The sequence below is a fragment of the Bos javanicus genome, chromosome 11 (genome assembly GCF_032452875.1).
Source record: "Bos javanicus breed banteng chromosome 11, ARS-OSU_banteng_1.0, whole genome shotgun sequence".
NCBI classification, from domain to species: domain Eukaryota; kingdom Metazoa; phylum Chordata; class Mammalia; order Artiodactyla; family Bovidae; genus Bos; species Bos javanicus.
Window position 1 is genome coordinate 47,146,273 of NC_083878.1, and position 13,930 is coordinate 47,160,202.

The following is a 13,930-nucleotide window of genomic DNA, read 5'->3' on the forward strand; positions in this document are numbered from 1 at the left end:
ACAATGCATATGTAGCTTGCAGACTCCAAAGAAAACTAAGTGGTGTTGCCTCTATTTTTTAGTTATTAGGGTTGTATTTTCATTTGAAATGGAGAAGGCAATGGCAACCCACTCCAGTACTCTTGCCTAAAAAATCCCATGGATGAAGGAGCCTGGTAGGCTGCAGTCCATGGGGTCGCTAAGGATCGGACACAACTGAGCGACTTCACTTTCAATTCACTTTCATTTGAAAATAAAATTTCATTTCAAATGAATTTCATTTCATTTCTTGATATTCTCCTGGCCATTCAAATGCTAGAAACATATTCACAACTACAGCCAGGACACCAGAAGGAGCTGTGTGTGATTTTTCTCAGGCTTCCCTAAATTCAGCCACTGAATTCATGGTTTTGACTTGATCTTGATTTTTAACGATTGAAGTCCTGGAAATGATTTTGTAAAACCTGGAAAATCATAGACATAATATTTTTTTCAAAAGTTTTGCTACTGCTATTGGAAAAGAAATGCAAAAAAGCAAAATGGCTGTCTGGGGAGGCCTTACAAATAGCTGTGAAAAGAAGAGAAGTGAAAAACAAAGGAGAAAAGGAAAGATATAAGCATCTGAATGCAGAGTTCCAAAGAATAGCAAGAAGAGATAAGAAAGCCTTCCTCAGCAATCAGTGCAAAGAAATAGAGGAAAACAACAGAATGAGAAACACTAGAGATCTCTTCAAGAAAATTAGAGATAACAAGGGAACATTTCATGCAAAGATGGGCTCAATAAAGGACAGACATGGTATGGACCTAACAGAAGCAGAAGATATTAAGAAGAGGTGGCAAGAATACACAGAAGAACTGTACAAAAAAGATCTTCATGACCCAGATAATCATGATGGTATGATCACTGACCTAGAGCCAGACATCCTGGAATGTGAAGTCAAATGGGCCTTAGAAAGCATCACTACAAACAAAGCTAGTGGAAGTGATGGAATTCCAGTTGAGCTATTTCAAATCCTGAAAGATGATGCTGTGAAAGTGCTGCACTCAATATGCCAGCAAATTTGGAAAACTCAGCAGTGGGCACAGGACTGGAAAAGGTCAGTTTTCATTCCAATCCCAAAGAAAGGCAATGCCAAAGAATGCTCAAACTACCGCACAATTACACTCATCTCACATGCTAGTAAAGTAATGCTCAAAATTCTCCAAGCCAGGCTTCAGCAATACATGAACCGTGAACTTCCAGATGTTCAAGCTGGTTTTAGAAAAGGCAGAGGAACCAGAGATCAAATTGCCAACATCCACTGGATCATGGAAAAAGCAAGAGAGTTCCAAAAAAAACATCTATTTCTGCTTTATTGACTATGCCAAAGCCTTTGACTGTGTGGATCACAATAAACTGTGGAGAATTCTGAAAGAGATGGGAATACCAGACCACCTGACCTGCCTCTTAAGAAATCTGTATGCAGGTCAGGAAGCAACAGTTAGAACTGGACATGGAACAACAGACTGGTTCCAAATAGGGAAAGGAGTACATCAAGGCTGTATATTGTCACCCTGCTTATTTAACTTATATGCAGAGTACATCATGAGAAACGCTGGACTGGAAGAAACACAAGCTGGAATCAAGATTACCGGGAGAAATATCAATAACTTCAGATATGCAGATGACACCACCCTTATGGCAGAAAGTGAAGAAGAACTAAAAAGCCTCTTGATGAAAGTGAAAGTGGAGACTGAAAAAGTTGGCTTAAAGCTCAACATTCAGAAAATGAAGATCATGGCATCAATAACCTCAGATATACAGAGGACATGACCCTTATGGCAGAAAGTGAAGAGGAACTAAAAAGCCTCTTGATGAAAGTGAAAGTGGAGAGTGAAAAAGTTGGCTTAAAGCTCAACATTCAGAAAACAAAGATCATGGCAAATAGATGGGGAAACAGTGGAAACAGTGTCAGACTTTATTTTTGGGGGCTCCAAAATCACCGCAGATGGTGGCTGCAGCCATGAAATTAAAAGACACTTACTCCTTGGAAGGAAAGTTATGACCAACCTAGATAGCATATTCGAAAGCAGAGACATTACTTTGCCAACAAAGGTTCGTCTAGTCAAGGCTATGGTTTTTCCAGTGGTCATGTATGGATGTGAGAGTTGGACTGTGAAGAAGGCTGAGTGCCGAAGAATTGATGCTTTTGAACTGTGGTGTTGGAGAAGACTCTTGAGAGTCCCTTGGACTGCAAGGAGATCCAACCAGTCCATTCTGAAGGAGATCAGCCCTGGAATTTCTTTGGAAGGAATGATGCTAAAGCTGAAACTCCAGTCCTTTGGCCACCTCATGCGAAGAGTTGACTCATTGGAAAAGACTCTGATGCTGGGAGGGATTGGGGGCAAGAGGAGAAGGGGACAACAGAGGATGAGATGGCTGGATGGCATCACTGACTCGATGGACATGAGTCTGAGTGAACTCCGGGAGTTGGTGATGGACAGGGAGGCCTTGTGTGCTGCGATTCATGGGGTCGCAAAGAGTCGGACATGACTGAGCACTGAACTGAACTGAACCGAACTGAAAGTTTAAAACTGTACCCTCTAACATATTAAATATGAACCACATATAGCTTCACAACTTAAATTAGAATTACTTAAAATTAAAAACATAGCTTCTCGGTTGCACTACCTGCATTCTAGGTGCTCAGTAGCCACCTGTGGCTAATGTGGATTGCCATGCCCTCCTCCAGGGGATCTTCCTGACCCAGGGATCGAACCCTCATCTGTTTTGTCTCCTGTGTTGGCAGGTGTATTCTTTACCACTAGAGCCACCTGGGAATCCCCAGTGGTTGCCATATTGAGCAATGCAAATGCTGGCACTTTCATCATCACAGAAAATTCAATTATTCAGTAATGGTCCAAAAGATCACCCCTGGTCACTCAGTGGTGTTATGGCTCAGAGCACAGACCTCACACACTCTTGGTCCTGATGCTTCCTTGGCTGGTACAGCTACTATGGTTCTCAGGACTTCTCTGTAGGGGTTTCTGGGATGAGAGGATGAGGCTGGGTTGACAGTTCTAGACTAGGAGCCTGCTCCTACCTGCCCGGCCCTTGCCACTGTACCTGCAGGGACCCTCCTGTCCCATATGCTCTTTCCCAAAACCATGAGATGTCTTTGACATTTCATGTGGATCAAGCACCTAGCCCTAACTCTTTTATGACCAATATCTTTCCTGAATTCCTATTTAGATGACTGGATTATTGAGGATAGAAATTTTGTGTGGAAGAAACAGTATCAGCTTCAGAAGTATTAATACCAGTAAAAATCTCACAGTCAAAATGCTTTGAGATTCCACATTGAAAATTTTATAACTGTATCACAAAACTGCCATTAGATGGCAGACAAACGCAGCAGAAACACAAGACAGAAGGCTGTTCTTAGGAGTGCTGAGATCCTGAGTGCTACTGTCCCGTTTTCAACAGGAGCCCCTAAGGCTTGAACGGGCTCAGATGTGATGGGGATACCTGGAGAGGAGCTGCCTTGTGCTGAGTGGTGGAGAAAACCCGTGAGCTAGGAAGATTCCCATGCCCTCCTCCAGGGGATATTCCCAACCCAGGGATTGAACCCGCATCTCCTGCACTGTAGGGTGACCACAAGACTGTGTCTTATCCCTAGAGACCTGCCTACCAGTTCATCTCCCTGCTGTGTTCAGTTTACCTCTTATGGTAACTGACAGGATCCTCCTTAGGAAGGTTGCCAATGGACAGTTAAACCCAGAGAAAGAAAGAAGGAAACCAAACTAAACCAGACATGCTGTCTAGCATGCTCCAAGGAGATGCGAGAAGACTGAAGGAGATGCCTGACATCCCAGAAGGTCTTCACAAACCTCATTCCTCTCAGTCTTGTCCACGGAAACCCCAGAGCTACACACTTGTCCTGAAGAGCTGAAAACAGTACAGATGACCTGATCTGAAACTGTGAGATGCCCCAACTTACAACACACAGGAAAGAAACCAAGGGCCCCACTGTGGTCTCTGAGGGAAGCAAGATATCATTCCTCCTCTTGAGACATGGGCTGGATCTGCTGCGGTCAGTAACATGCATCCATATTCCATCAATATGTAAATTCCTGTATTAATTATTTCCTCCAGCAACAACTTAAATTGTCAATCTTTGTTGACTGTGCATGCATGCTTTAGTCATGTCCGACTCTATGTGACCCCATGAACTGTAGCCCACCAGGCTCCTCTGTCCATAGGGATTCTCCAGGCAAGAATACTGGAGTGGGTTGCCATGGCCTCCTCCAAGGGATCTTTCCAACCCAGGGATCAAACCCAGGTCTTGTACATTGTAGCCAAATTCTTTACCATCTGAGCCAAAATGTATATGTTGCCTTCATAATCCCAAGAGGACTAACCAATATTAACTCTACTTTTCAGTTGTGAGGCTGGTGTTTTCATTTCAAAGATAATTTCCTGATTTTCCCCTGACCACCCACATGTTAGAAACGTATTTACAACTACAGCCAGGACTGCAGTGGGAGTTATGGAAAAGGTGTGTGATTTTTATTGGGCTTCTCTATTTAGCCACTGAATTCATGGTTTTGAGCTGACTTTGGCTTTTTAATTTTGAAAGCCCTGGGAATAACTTCTTAAAATCTGGAAAACTCTAGTGATGCATTCAAATATTTTTTGTGCTTCCTCTCACTACCTCTTCCTCTTTAGGACTTCAGTTATATACACAATAGATGACTTGAAGTTGTCATAGCTCATTTCATGCTCTGCTCATTTTATTGTATTTCTTCAATATCTTTTTCCCACTGTGCTCAATTTGGATATTTTCTATTGCTAAAGTCATTAATATTTTCTTCTATGGTACCTAATCTTGTCAGTTGAAACTGTTGGACTCTATTAAAGCCTTGCTTTTAAGCTTTATTAGGAAAGACCAAAATGGCATTTAATATAGGGGCAATTTTGCCCCACTACTAAAACAAAGCCTTTCAGAGTGTGCCATCTGAGTCCTAATGAATTTTGAGCTTTACTTCTCCATCTAGTGTAAACAACTAATCTTCGCTCTTCAGGTTTCTCCTTTAATATAACTTCAGAGGAATTTTTCTATAATATCAGTAAATTACTCACATGTCTGTATCCATCAGTACATTGTTAAATATGGAGGGGAAACGCTATAGTTATCCTGGGTTCTCTCTGCGTATTGACAATTTATCACCTCAAACGCATCAGGGAATCAGATCAAAAAAGAAGATGCTCTGGGCCCAATGATATCACCAGATATCAAATGCAGAGATCTTCTAAAATTTCTGGCAGTTCCTTTGAATGCATCATGTCTGGTAGAACCTGTCTTAGATGAAAAAGTAGCAATAAAAGCATTGTATGAACACTGAAAATAGCAAAATAGCACTGTACTGAAAGAACACTAAACAGATTCAATGCCTTGACCTCCAGAGAGAAACATACTGTCCATAGACAAATTTGAGCTGCTCTCATCAGACTTGGGCATCTGGCAGACATTGCACCTGTGCTGTGTTATGGAGATTGGCCAGCCCTGCAGCTATGCCCAACTCTCTGCTAATTTGCATATTACTGGAGATCAACCCACTGCCCTGGAGACTTATTAATGCTCTGATCACATCTTGTGCAGAAATCAGTCCCAGTCAGGACTCAGAGTGAACATGAAGGCCCCCACTCAGCTCCTCAGTCTCCTGCTGCTCTGGCTCCTCCCAGGTAAGGATGGAGAGCTTTAGAATTTACTCTGCCTGTGTGATCAGTACTGCCTGATCCTACAGGATAGTCCTCTTGTATCATTAGTAATAACATGGAGATGTGTTTTTATGTTTCCAATCTCAGGTGCCAGATGTGACATCCAGGTGACCCAGTCTCCCTCCTACCTGTCTGCTTCTCTAGGAGACAGAGTCTCCATCACTTGCCAGGCCAATCAGAGCGTTAGCCACTACTTAAACTGGTATCAACAGAAACCAGGGGAAGCTCCTAAGCTCCTGATCTATTATGCAACCAGCCGGTACACCAGAGTCCCATCCCGATTCAGTGGCAGTGGATCTGGGACAGATTTCACCCTCACCATCAGCAGCCTGGAGGCTGACGATGCTGCAAATTATTACTGTCAGCAGGATTATAGTACACCTCCCACAGTGTTACACACCCAAACATAAACCACCCAGGTGAGGAGATGTGTGCGACTGGGCTGCCCCAGCTGCTCTGGGTGCCTCCATCTGCTGAGAGCATTTTGGAGATGCACCCATGCTTTGAATGCCACTGGAAGGTCTGGTAGAAGGGGCAGGGAGCCTCCTCAGCACACTGACTCCTTGCTCCTCCTGTCAGCAGCATAGACATGACTCTTCCCCACCTGATTTAATAAAAGACAGATGATTATACCTGCAGAGTCTGGTTTGTGACACCAGTCAGAGTTCACTCAGCAAAAGAAAAGCCAGTCTACATCGCTCAGTCGTGTCCAACTCTTGGCGACCCCATGGACTGTAGCCTACCAGGATCCTCCCTCCATGGGATTCTCCAGGCAAGAGTACTTGAGTGGGTTGCCATTTTCCTTCTCCAGGGGATCTTCCCAACCCAGGGATCGAACCTGGGTCTCCTGCATTCCAGGCAGACGCTTTAACCTCTGAGCCATCAGGGACTCCATATTCCAGGCAGTGATTTTTTTAAATACATAAAAATGTTTGTTCCAATGCCATTCTCAACCATATGTAAAATAGATAGGCAGTGGGAATTTGCTGCGTGATGCAGGGGGTTCTAATCCGGGGCTCTGTGACAACCTATAGGGGTAGGATGCGCTGGGAGGTGGGAGGGAGATTCAAAAGGGAGAGTACATACATATACTTATGGCTGATTCATGTTGATGTATGGCAGAAACCAACACAATATTGTAATTATCCTCCACTAAAAAATAAAAAGGAAAAGTACATGGAGTGTGAGTCTTAAATATAACCTTTCAAAGTCTGGGGAGTGTGATACTAGGTGAAGCAGTGGAAGAAATAAGTGATTCTCTAGTGCTCCAGGTGTGGGAATTGCCCTCCTTGGTGTGGGAATTATAAGATTCAACATTGTCCATCAAGGGACCCAGAAGGATACTAACCCCACAGAGAACCAGGTAATAATAAGCGGACTTATTACCCAGCATAAGTGGTGAACCTGAAGAGCCGATGAACCTACTCTAACCCCACTCAGCTGTAGCCTGCGAACACCTGGAGAGTGTTTACCTAGGTAGATACCCATACATACCCTCACTTTTGATCCAGCAATAGCCCTTCTTGGTATTTACCAAAATTAGTTTAAAACTTAAATTCACCTACACATGGATTTAATAGCAGCTTTATTCATAGTTGCTCACATTTGGAAGTAATCAAGATGTTCTTCAGTAAATGAATGGGTAAATAAATTCTTGCACATTCAGACTATGGAATATCTTTGCTGTTTAGTCACTAAGTCATGTCTGACTCTTTTGTGACCCCATGGGTTGTAGCCCACCAGGCTCCTTCTGTCCATAGGATTTCCCAGGCAAGAATACTGGAATGAGTTGCCATTTCCTTCTCCAAGGGATCTTCCCAACCCAGGGATAGAACCCATGTCTCCTGCACTGGCAGATAGGTTCTTTACCACTGAGCCACCAGGGAAGCTCATAGAATATTACTCAGCTCTGAAAAAGAAATAGCTATCAAGCCACAAAAGACATGGAGCAAACTTAAATGCATATTACTAAGTGAAAGACGTCTATCTAGAATGGCTACATATTACATGATTCCCACTATATGACATTCTTAATGGCTGGATTATGAAGATAATTAAAAGGTCAGTGGTTGCCAGAGATTGGGTACAGTAGAGGAGAAGGATAAATAGGCAGAGCACAGAGAGTTTCCAGGTTTATGAAAGTATTCTGTGTAATATTAAAATGATGAATGCGTTTCATTGAACATTTGTCCAAACCCATAGAATGTACACCAACAGTGATCCCTCAGGTAAACTATGGGCTTCCAATGATCTTAATGTGTCAATATAGGTCCATCAAATGTAACAGAGGTGTCACTCTGGTGAGTGATGTTGTTAATAGGGGAAGCTGTACTTTGTGGGGGCATAAGCAGAATCCCCTTACCTTCCTGTTAGTTATTCAACATGTACATTTTAAACTTCATCTGTGTTGGTGGTATGGCAGTCATGTGTTCCTTTTCACTGCAGAATAATTCTCTTATATATGAACATATAAAAATTAATTTATTCATTCTTTAATTAAAGAGTTGTTTTTAGGTTGTATGAATCAAGTTATTTTTGGAATATTCTTTTCTTAATATTTATTTACTTATTTATTTGGCTGTGGAAGGCAGGATCTTTTGTTTCAGCAAATGGGTTTTCCTCTAGTTGCAGAACAAGGACTTTGTTGCTCTGTGGCCTCTGGGATCTTAGCTCCCTGACCAGGGATCAAACCTGCATCCCCTGCATTAGAAAGTGAACTCTTAACCACTGGATCACCAGAGAAGTCCCTGGAATATTCTTGCAATGTCTTTTGTGGAATTATACACTCATTTTCCTTGGGTACATTCTTAAGTGTGGAAGTGCCAAGTCATAGGATTAGGATGGGTTTGGTAAACACTGCAAAATAGTTTTCCAAAATGATGAGTGTATTAAAAAATCCTCCAGCCATGTATACAAGTTCCAGTTGCTGCAGTCCTTTCCAATATTTGGTATTGTCAGACATTTTATAATATCTGTATTGATAAAAATGAAGTGGTATTGTATTGCAAATTTATATTTCCCTGATGACCAATCATGCTCAAAGACTCTTTATATGTCTGCATGCTTGCATGTCTGACTGAGTCAGACAGTCAGCCATGTCTGACTCTATGACCTCATGGACTGTAGCCCACCAAGCGCCTCTGTTCAAGCGATTCTCCAGGCAAGAATACTAGAGTGGGTAGCCATTTCATTCTCCAGGGGATCTTCCTGACCCAGGGATCAAAACTGAGTCTCCTGCATTGCAGACAGATTCTTTACCATCTGAGCCACCTGGGAATCCCTTTATATGTCTACATAGACATTTTTATGCTATTTATGTAGTATGAATCATATATAACACATAAAATATATATTTGAAGAACCTGCCTACACTGTGGGAGACCTGGGTTCAATCCTGGGTCAGGAAGATCCCCTAGAAATGGGAATGGCTACCCACTCCAATATTCTTGCCTGGAGAATCCCATGGACAGAGGAGCCTGGTGGGCTGCAGTCCATGGGGTCACAAAGAGTGGACACAACTGAGCAGCTAACACTTGCACTGGTTAATCTCTATTGTTCTCTTGTGTTTGCTTCATGAGTTTACATGTGTGTCCTGTTCAATAAATTTTGGCTACTTTTAGGGCCCAAAGATATTTTCCTAAACTTTCTTTTAGAAGCCTCAGTATTTTACCTCTCACATGAAAACTAACTCTAATTTATATTTTTGCCTAGTGTTAGATGAATCAGAATTTTATTTACATTTCCGTATCTAATAGCTCCTCACCATTTATTGTGAAACAAAAATAAATAAGCAAAAAACTAGGAAATTATACCCCACTTTAATGGCACTCCCGTCCAGTACTCCTGCCTGGAAAATCCCATGGACGGAGGAGCCTGGAAGGCTGCAGTCCATGGGGTCGCCGAGGGTCGGACACGACTGAGCGACTTCACTTTGACTTCTCACTTTCATGCATTGGAGAAGGAAATGACAACCCACTCCAGTGTTCTTGCCTGGAGAATCCCAGGGACGGCGGAGCCTGGTGGGCTGCCGTCTATGGGGTCGCACAGAGTCGGACACGACTGAAGTGACTTAGCAATTAGTGCATCTGTTAGAAACCAAGTGATTGTGCATGTGGCTCTTTTTCTCTATTTTTAAGATTTTTAAACTCTTTATTGAATTTGTTATACTATTCCTTGTGTTTTATGTTTTAATTTTTTGGCCAGGAGGCACATGGGATCTTAGCTCCCTAATAAGGGATCAAACCCACACCCCCAGCATTGGAGGGTGAAGTCTTAACCACTGGACCATCTGGGAAGTCCCAGCTCTTCTTCCTGATTCTGTTCTGTCTCATTTGTCTGTTTATCTATCTATGTACCTAGGGTACACACACTGTTGATCATTGTAGTTTTATAATAATCTAGAAGAATGATATTATAAGTCTACTGACTTTATTTTTATTCTTTAAGGTTTTCCGGGTTCTTTGAATTTCCAGACAAATTCTAGGATCATCTTTTCAACTTCAAAAAATCCTTTGTGGATTTTAGTTGGATTACATCGACTCTACATGTCAAATTTGCAGAAATAAAATCTTAAAAATATTGAATTTTCCAGTCTATGGACAAGGAAAAACTCAGGGTACTGACCCAGGCTCTGGACTTCAGAAAGAGTCACCGTAACCAGCCAGGACAGTTAATTCTCAATAGGTACTTAGCCTAGTATTAGCAGAACCCAATGTAGGTTCGTATGACCTTCATCAGGAGTGCATCCATCTCTAATTTCAGGCTTTATTCTGGTTCAGTAGATTGGTTTAAGACAAGTACCTTGCCCACAGTTAGAGGCCTGCAGGTTAGAGATACTACAGAGTCACCGGCCTTGGACCACCCTCACATAGTGCACAGGTCAGGAATAATCCTCTTTTGCTATCTGCTGACCCTTGAGTTCAGACCGCACCTGTTGCTTTCTACGCTCCCATAACTATCCTTGGAGTTACTGTGATGGAGTTCAGGAAAGCAGGGTAGAATTTCATGGAATATGATTAAAACTCATTTTATTCTGATTTCAAGATTCAGTACATGATAATAAATGACAAGTCAGGAAAGTTCCCCAAAAAATGAATCCAGAGCTCTATAGCATTTTTTTATTCACTTGCAAATAGTAAGAGGGCCATATACTTTGTTTCCTTCTTGGTGATGGTGTTGCCAAAAGCAACACCAAAGTGGGTCCAGCTGCTTGCCGCTCAAAAGCCAATAAACAGTCAGGTTGGTGGAAAGGAACGTTTGATTTATTTCAGATGTTGGCAGCTGGTAGGGGGAGGGTGGCAGACATCTGTCCAAAGGCTGACTCCCCACCACCACTGGCAACCAGTGGGGCGAGAGCTTTTGTAGACAGAAGGAAGGGGCTACATGCAGAAGCAGCACGGTCAGCTCTGACAGTCATCTTCACGTTGGTCACTGATGGTTGACCAGCTTGGTTGTTTTAGGTACAGTTAATCTTCAGTTCCAGGCTCCATTCATTCCCATTTCTTTGAGGCCAGTTCTCTGAATTGTGGCAGCTCATGTCCTGGGTACAGCCTGATCATCATGTAGTTACCTTCTCCACCTGGTGTTCTAGTATCTATAAGACGGCTCACAGGATACAGCTGAGATATGGCTATTATCTATAGCTCTTGAGAAATAGCTAAAGGTCCTTGACTATGCTTGCTGCTGCTGCTAAGTTGCTTCAGTCGTGTCCGACTCTGTGCGACCCCATAGACGGCAGCCCACCAGACTCCCCCGTCCCTGGGATTCTCCAGGCAAGAACACCGGAGTGGGTTGCCATTTCCTTCTCCAATGCATGAAAGTGAGAAGTCAAAGTGAAGTCGCTCGGTTGTGTCCGACTCTTAGCGACCCCATAGACTGCAGCCCACCAGGCTCCTCCATCCATGGGATTTTCCAGGCAGGAGTACTGGAGTGGGGTGCCATTGCCCCATTGCCTTCTCCGTGACTATGCTTAATGACTACATTGTTATTTGGTCTCCTTTGATTGTTTTCCTTTGTTTTCATATGTTCTCACTTCTCTGATTAAACTCTTTCTTTGACTAAAGTTTTCCACAGACAAAAGGCAGGCAGAGGACATGAGGGGAGCCCAAGGATCCTAGGGTACTACTCCATTTCAACAGTGCGACTATATGACCTGTTTATTCTTTTAGGTATGAGACGATTTGCCCTGTTTAAATTTAATAGTGTGGAAAGTGCTGTGACAGAACATTCTCCTTCAAAAAATGTGATCACTACTCAAGCACTCTTCCCAAACAATGCAGAATTTTCCTGCTCCTCACAGATATAACTCACATAAGTAATGCAAATCTCTACTTCAAAGCCAAGACGATGGTATCCTCCAAAACTCAGTGGGGGTAGATAACTTTTTAATGTGAAATTACTTTTAATTTTAAAAAACCTATTTAACAAGTATTCATAATTCTTAAGGAAATTCCCTGGGGGTGCAGGAATTAGGACTCTGTGCTTTTACTGCTGAGGGTGCAGGTTCAATCCCTGGTTGGGGAACTAAGATCCTGCAAGCCACAAGGTGCAGCCAAAAAATAACAGTAATAATTCCTAAATACAAAATAATCCAATAACTCTTCCAGATTGAGTCTGATTTATTGTGTCTCCTCTGTCATAGAAATAAATGGCACCTAATTAAACCTATAAACCCACTAGTCCCATATCCTTCTAACCAGTACCTGAGGTTTCAACATTTCCTCCCAATACTCAAGTCCACCTCCCAGGTCCATCTAGCATGTCACTCAAAGCAATACCATGCCAAGAAAGACATTTAGAATAGAATGAACTCTGGAGGAGTCAGAGATTCCTGGACCATCCTCTGTACATCTGTAAAGAAACTGTGAGTACGAGGAAGAGAACAACTTGTAAATCTTTCAGCTATTTTTTCTCCTATTTTATTCCATAATTACAACAGCAGCAACAACCTTCTGCTTCGACTGCTTGATCTTAATAAGTTTCCTCTGCTTTTTTCCTCAAACTAACAGGAATAATACTGAACCTCTTAGTCATAATAAGGAAACTGGAAAAATCCAGTGTAGCACAGGGATTCCATAAGTCATCAATGCTAAAATATTTGAGTCACCAGTACACACATATAGACCATATATGTCTAACATAAATGAAAAATAAACCCATGAAGCAGTAATTCTCATTAGTATACACAACATGCACAGGGATCCTCTTTCTATTTTAGCTCATTTTATTTTATTCTATTATTCTAGTTTATATCATTAAAAAATTGCTCACTGCCCACTAAATTAATTTTTTGATCCATGATTGAATAAAACACTCCACATTACAAAATACCATTCTCAAGCATATGCTTCTTTTTTTTTTTATAGTTGAATTATGTGTTTTTTTTCCTTAGACTTACTCTTTATTTATTTATTTTTTTTATTCTTATGCTTCTTAGTATTGAAAATAAGGTCCAAAACACTTGAAAAAATACCCTAGAGTAGGCCCCAAACTGATAATAGTAGTTTTCCTTATTCTATGTCATGGGCTAAGTTTTGGAGACAAAGTGAAACGATTTTAAAAATTGAATAAGGATTATATAAGAAAGAGAACAGCAATGTGACATTCTAGTCTTTCACAGGACAAAATATAATGGGCAGTGGGAGAAAACACACTGAAAGAGTCTGAAGGGCCATGACTGTAGATCTATGGGCTTCAGAACTGATTGATAAATTAAGATTAAGAGACTTGTGAACCTGTTGGATAAAAGATGATGCTGAACCCTGGCTGTGGGTGAAATATAGTTATGTATAGAAATATACTGTAAAGTATCTACTACTGTTTTCACAATTTCACAAGTATGGAAACTGAAGTAAAAAGAGTTCAAAAATTTGATTGATACCATACAACCAAGTAAGTTATGGAGCTCCAATCCAACTGAGATGGTTTGCCTTCAAGGTTCAGTGTGTTAACCACTGTGGCTGTGGATAAAGCTCTAATTTCTGAATGTACAGAGATTGTCTTACAATTTGGAATAACATCAATAAAGCAGTGTTTTGAGAGAGACAAAAGAAGAGAAAGCAAAGGATTTCTACTTGGCAATGGAGTTACGGTGGTGTGGTTAAGGTTGGGGTCCTCAGCTATTCAGTTAATCTCTGCTTATACCACACTTTTGTTGTTCTCTGCTAGTTTAACCTATGTGTCAATTTTTGG

The 13,930-nt window shown here is 41.7% G+C and overlaps 1 protein-coding gene and 1 non-coding gene across 3 annotated transcripts in view; one reads left to right on the forward strand and one right to left on the reverse strand.

The window, feature by feature from the left end:
- LOC133257105 (immunoglobulin kappa light chain-like) overlaps positions 1–13,930 on the forward strand; it is a 122,547-nt gene that overhangs the window by 77,453 nt on the left and 31,164 nt on the right. The window contains exons 1-2 of one of the 2 annotated variants that reach the window (XM_061432595.1): positions 5,627–5,704; positions 5,828–6,124. The exons of the other annotated variant lie outside the window; for it this stretch is intronic. Of the exons in view, the coding sequence (XP_061288579.1) occupies positions 5,653–5,704; positions 5,828–6,124 (349 nt within the window). The 5' untranslated portion in view covers positions 5,627–5,652. Of the gene's footprint in view, positions 1–5,626; positions 5,705–5,827; positions 6,125–13,930 lie in introns of those variants that run through there. 2 annotated transcript variants of the gene reach the window in all.
- On the reverse strand, positions 6,558–6,629 carry TRNAS-GGA (transfer RNA serine (anticodon GGA)). Its single transcript has one exon. It is a non-coding gene; the product is annotated as a tRNA-Ser (tRNA).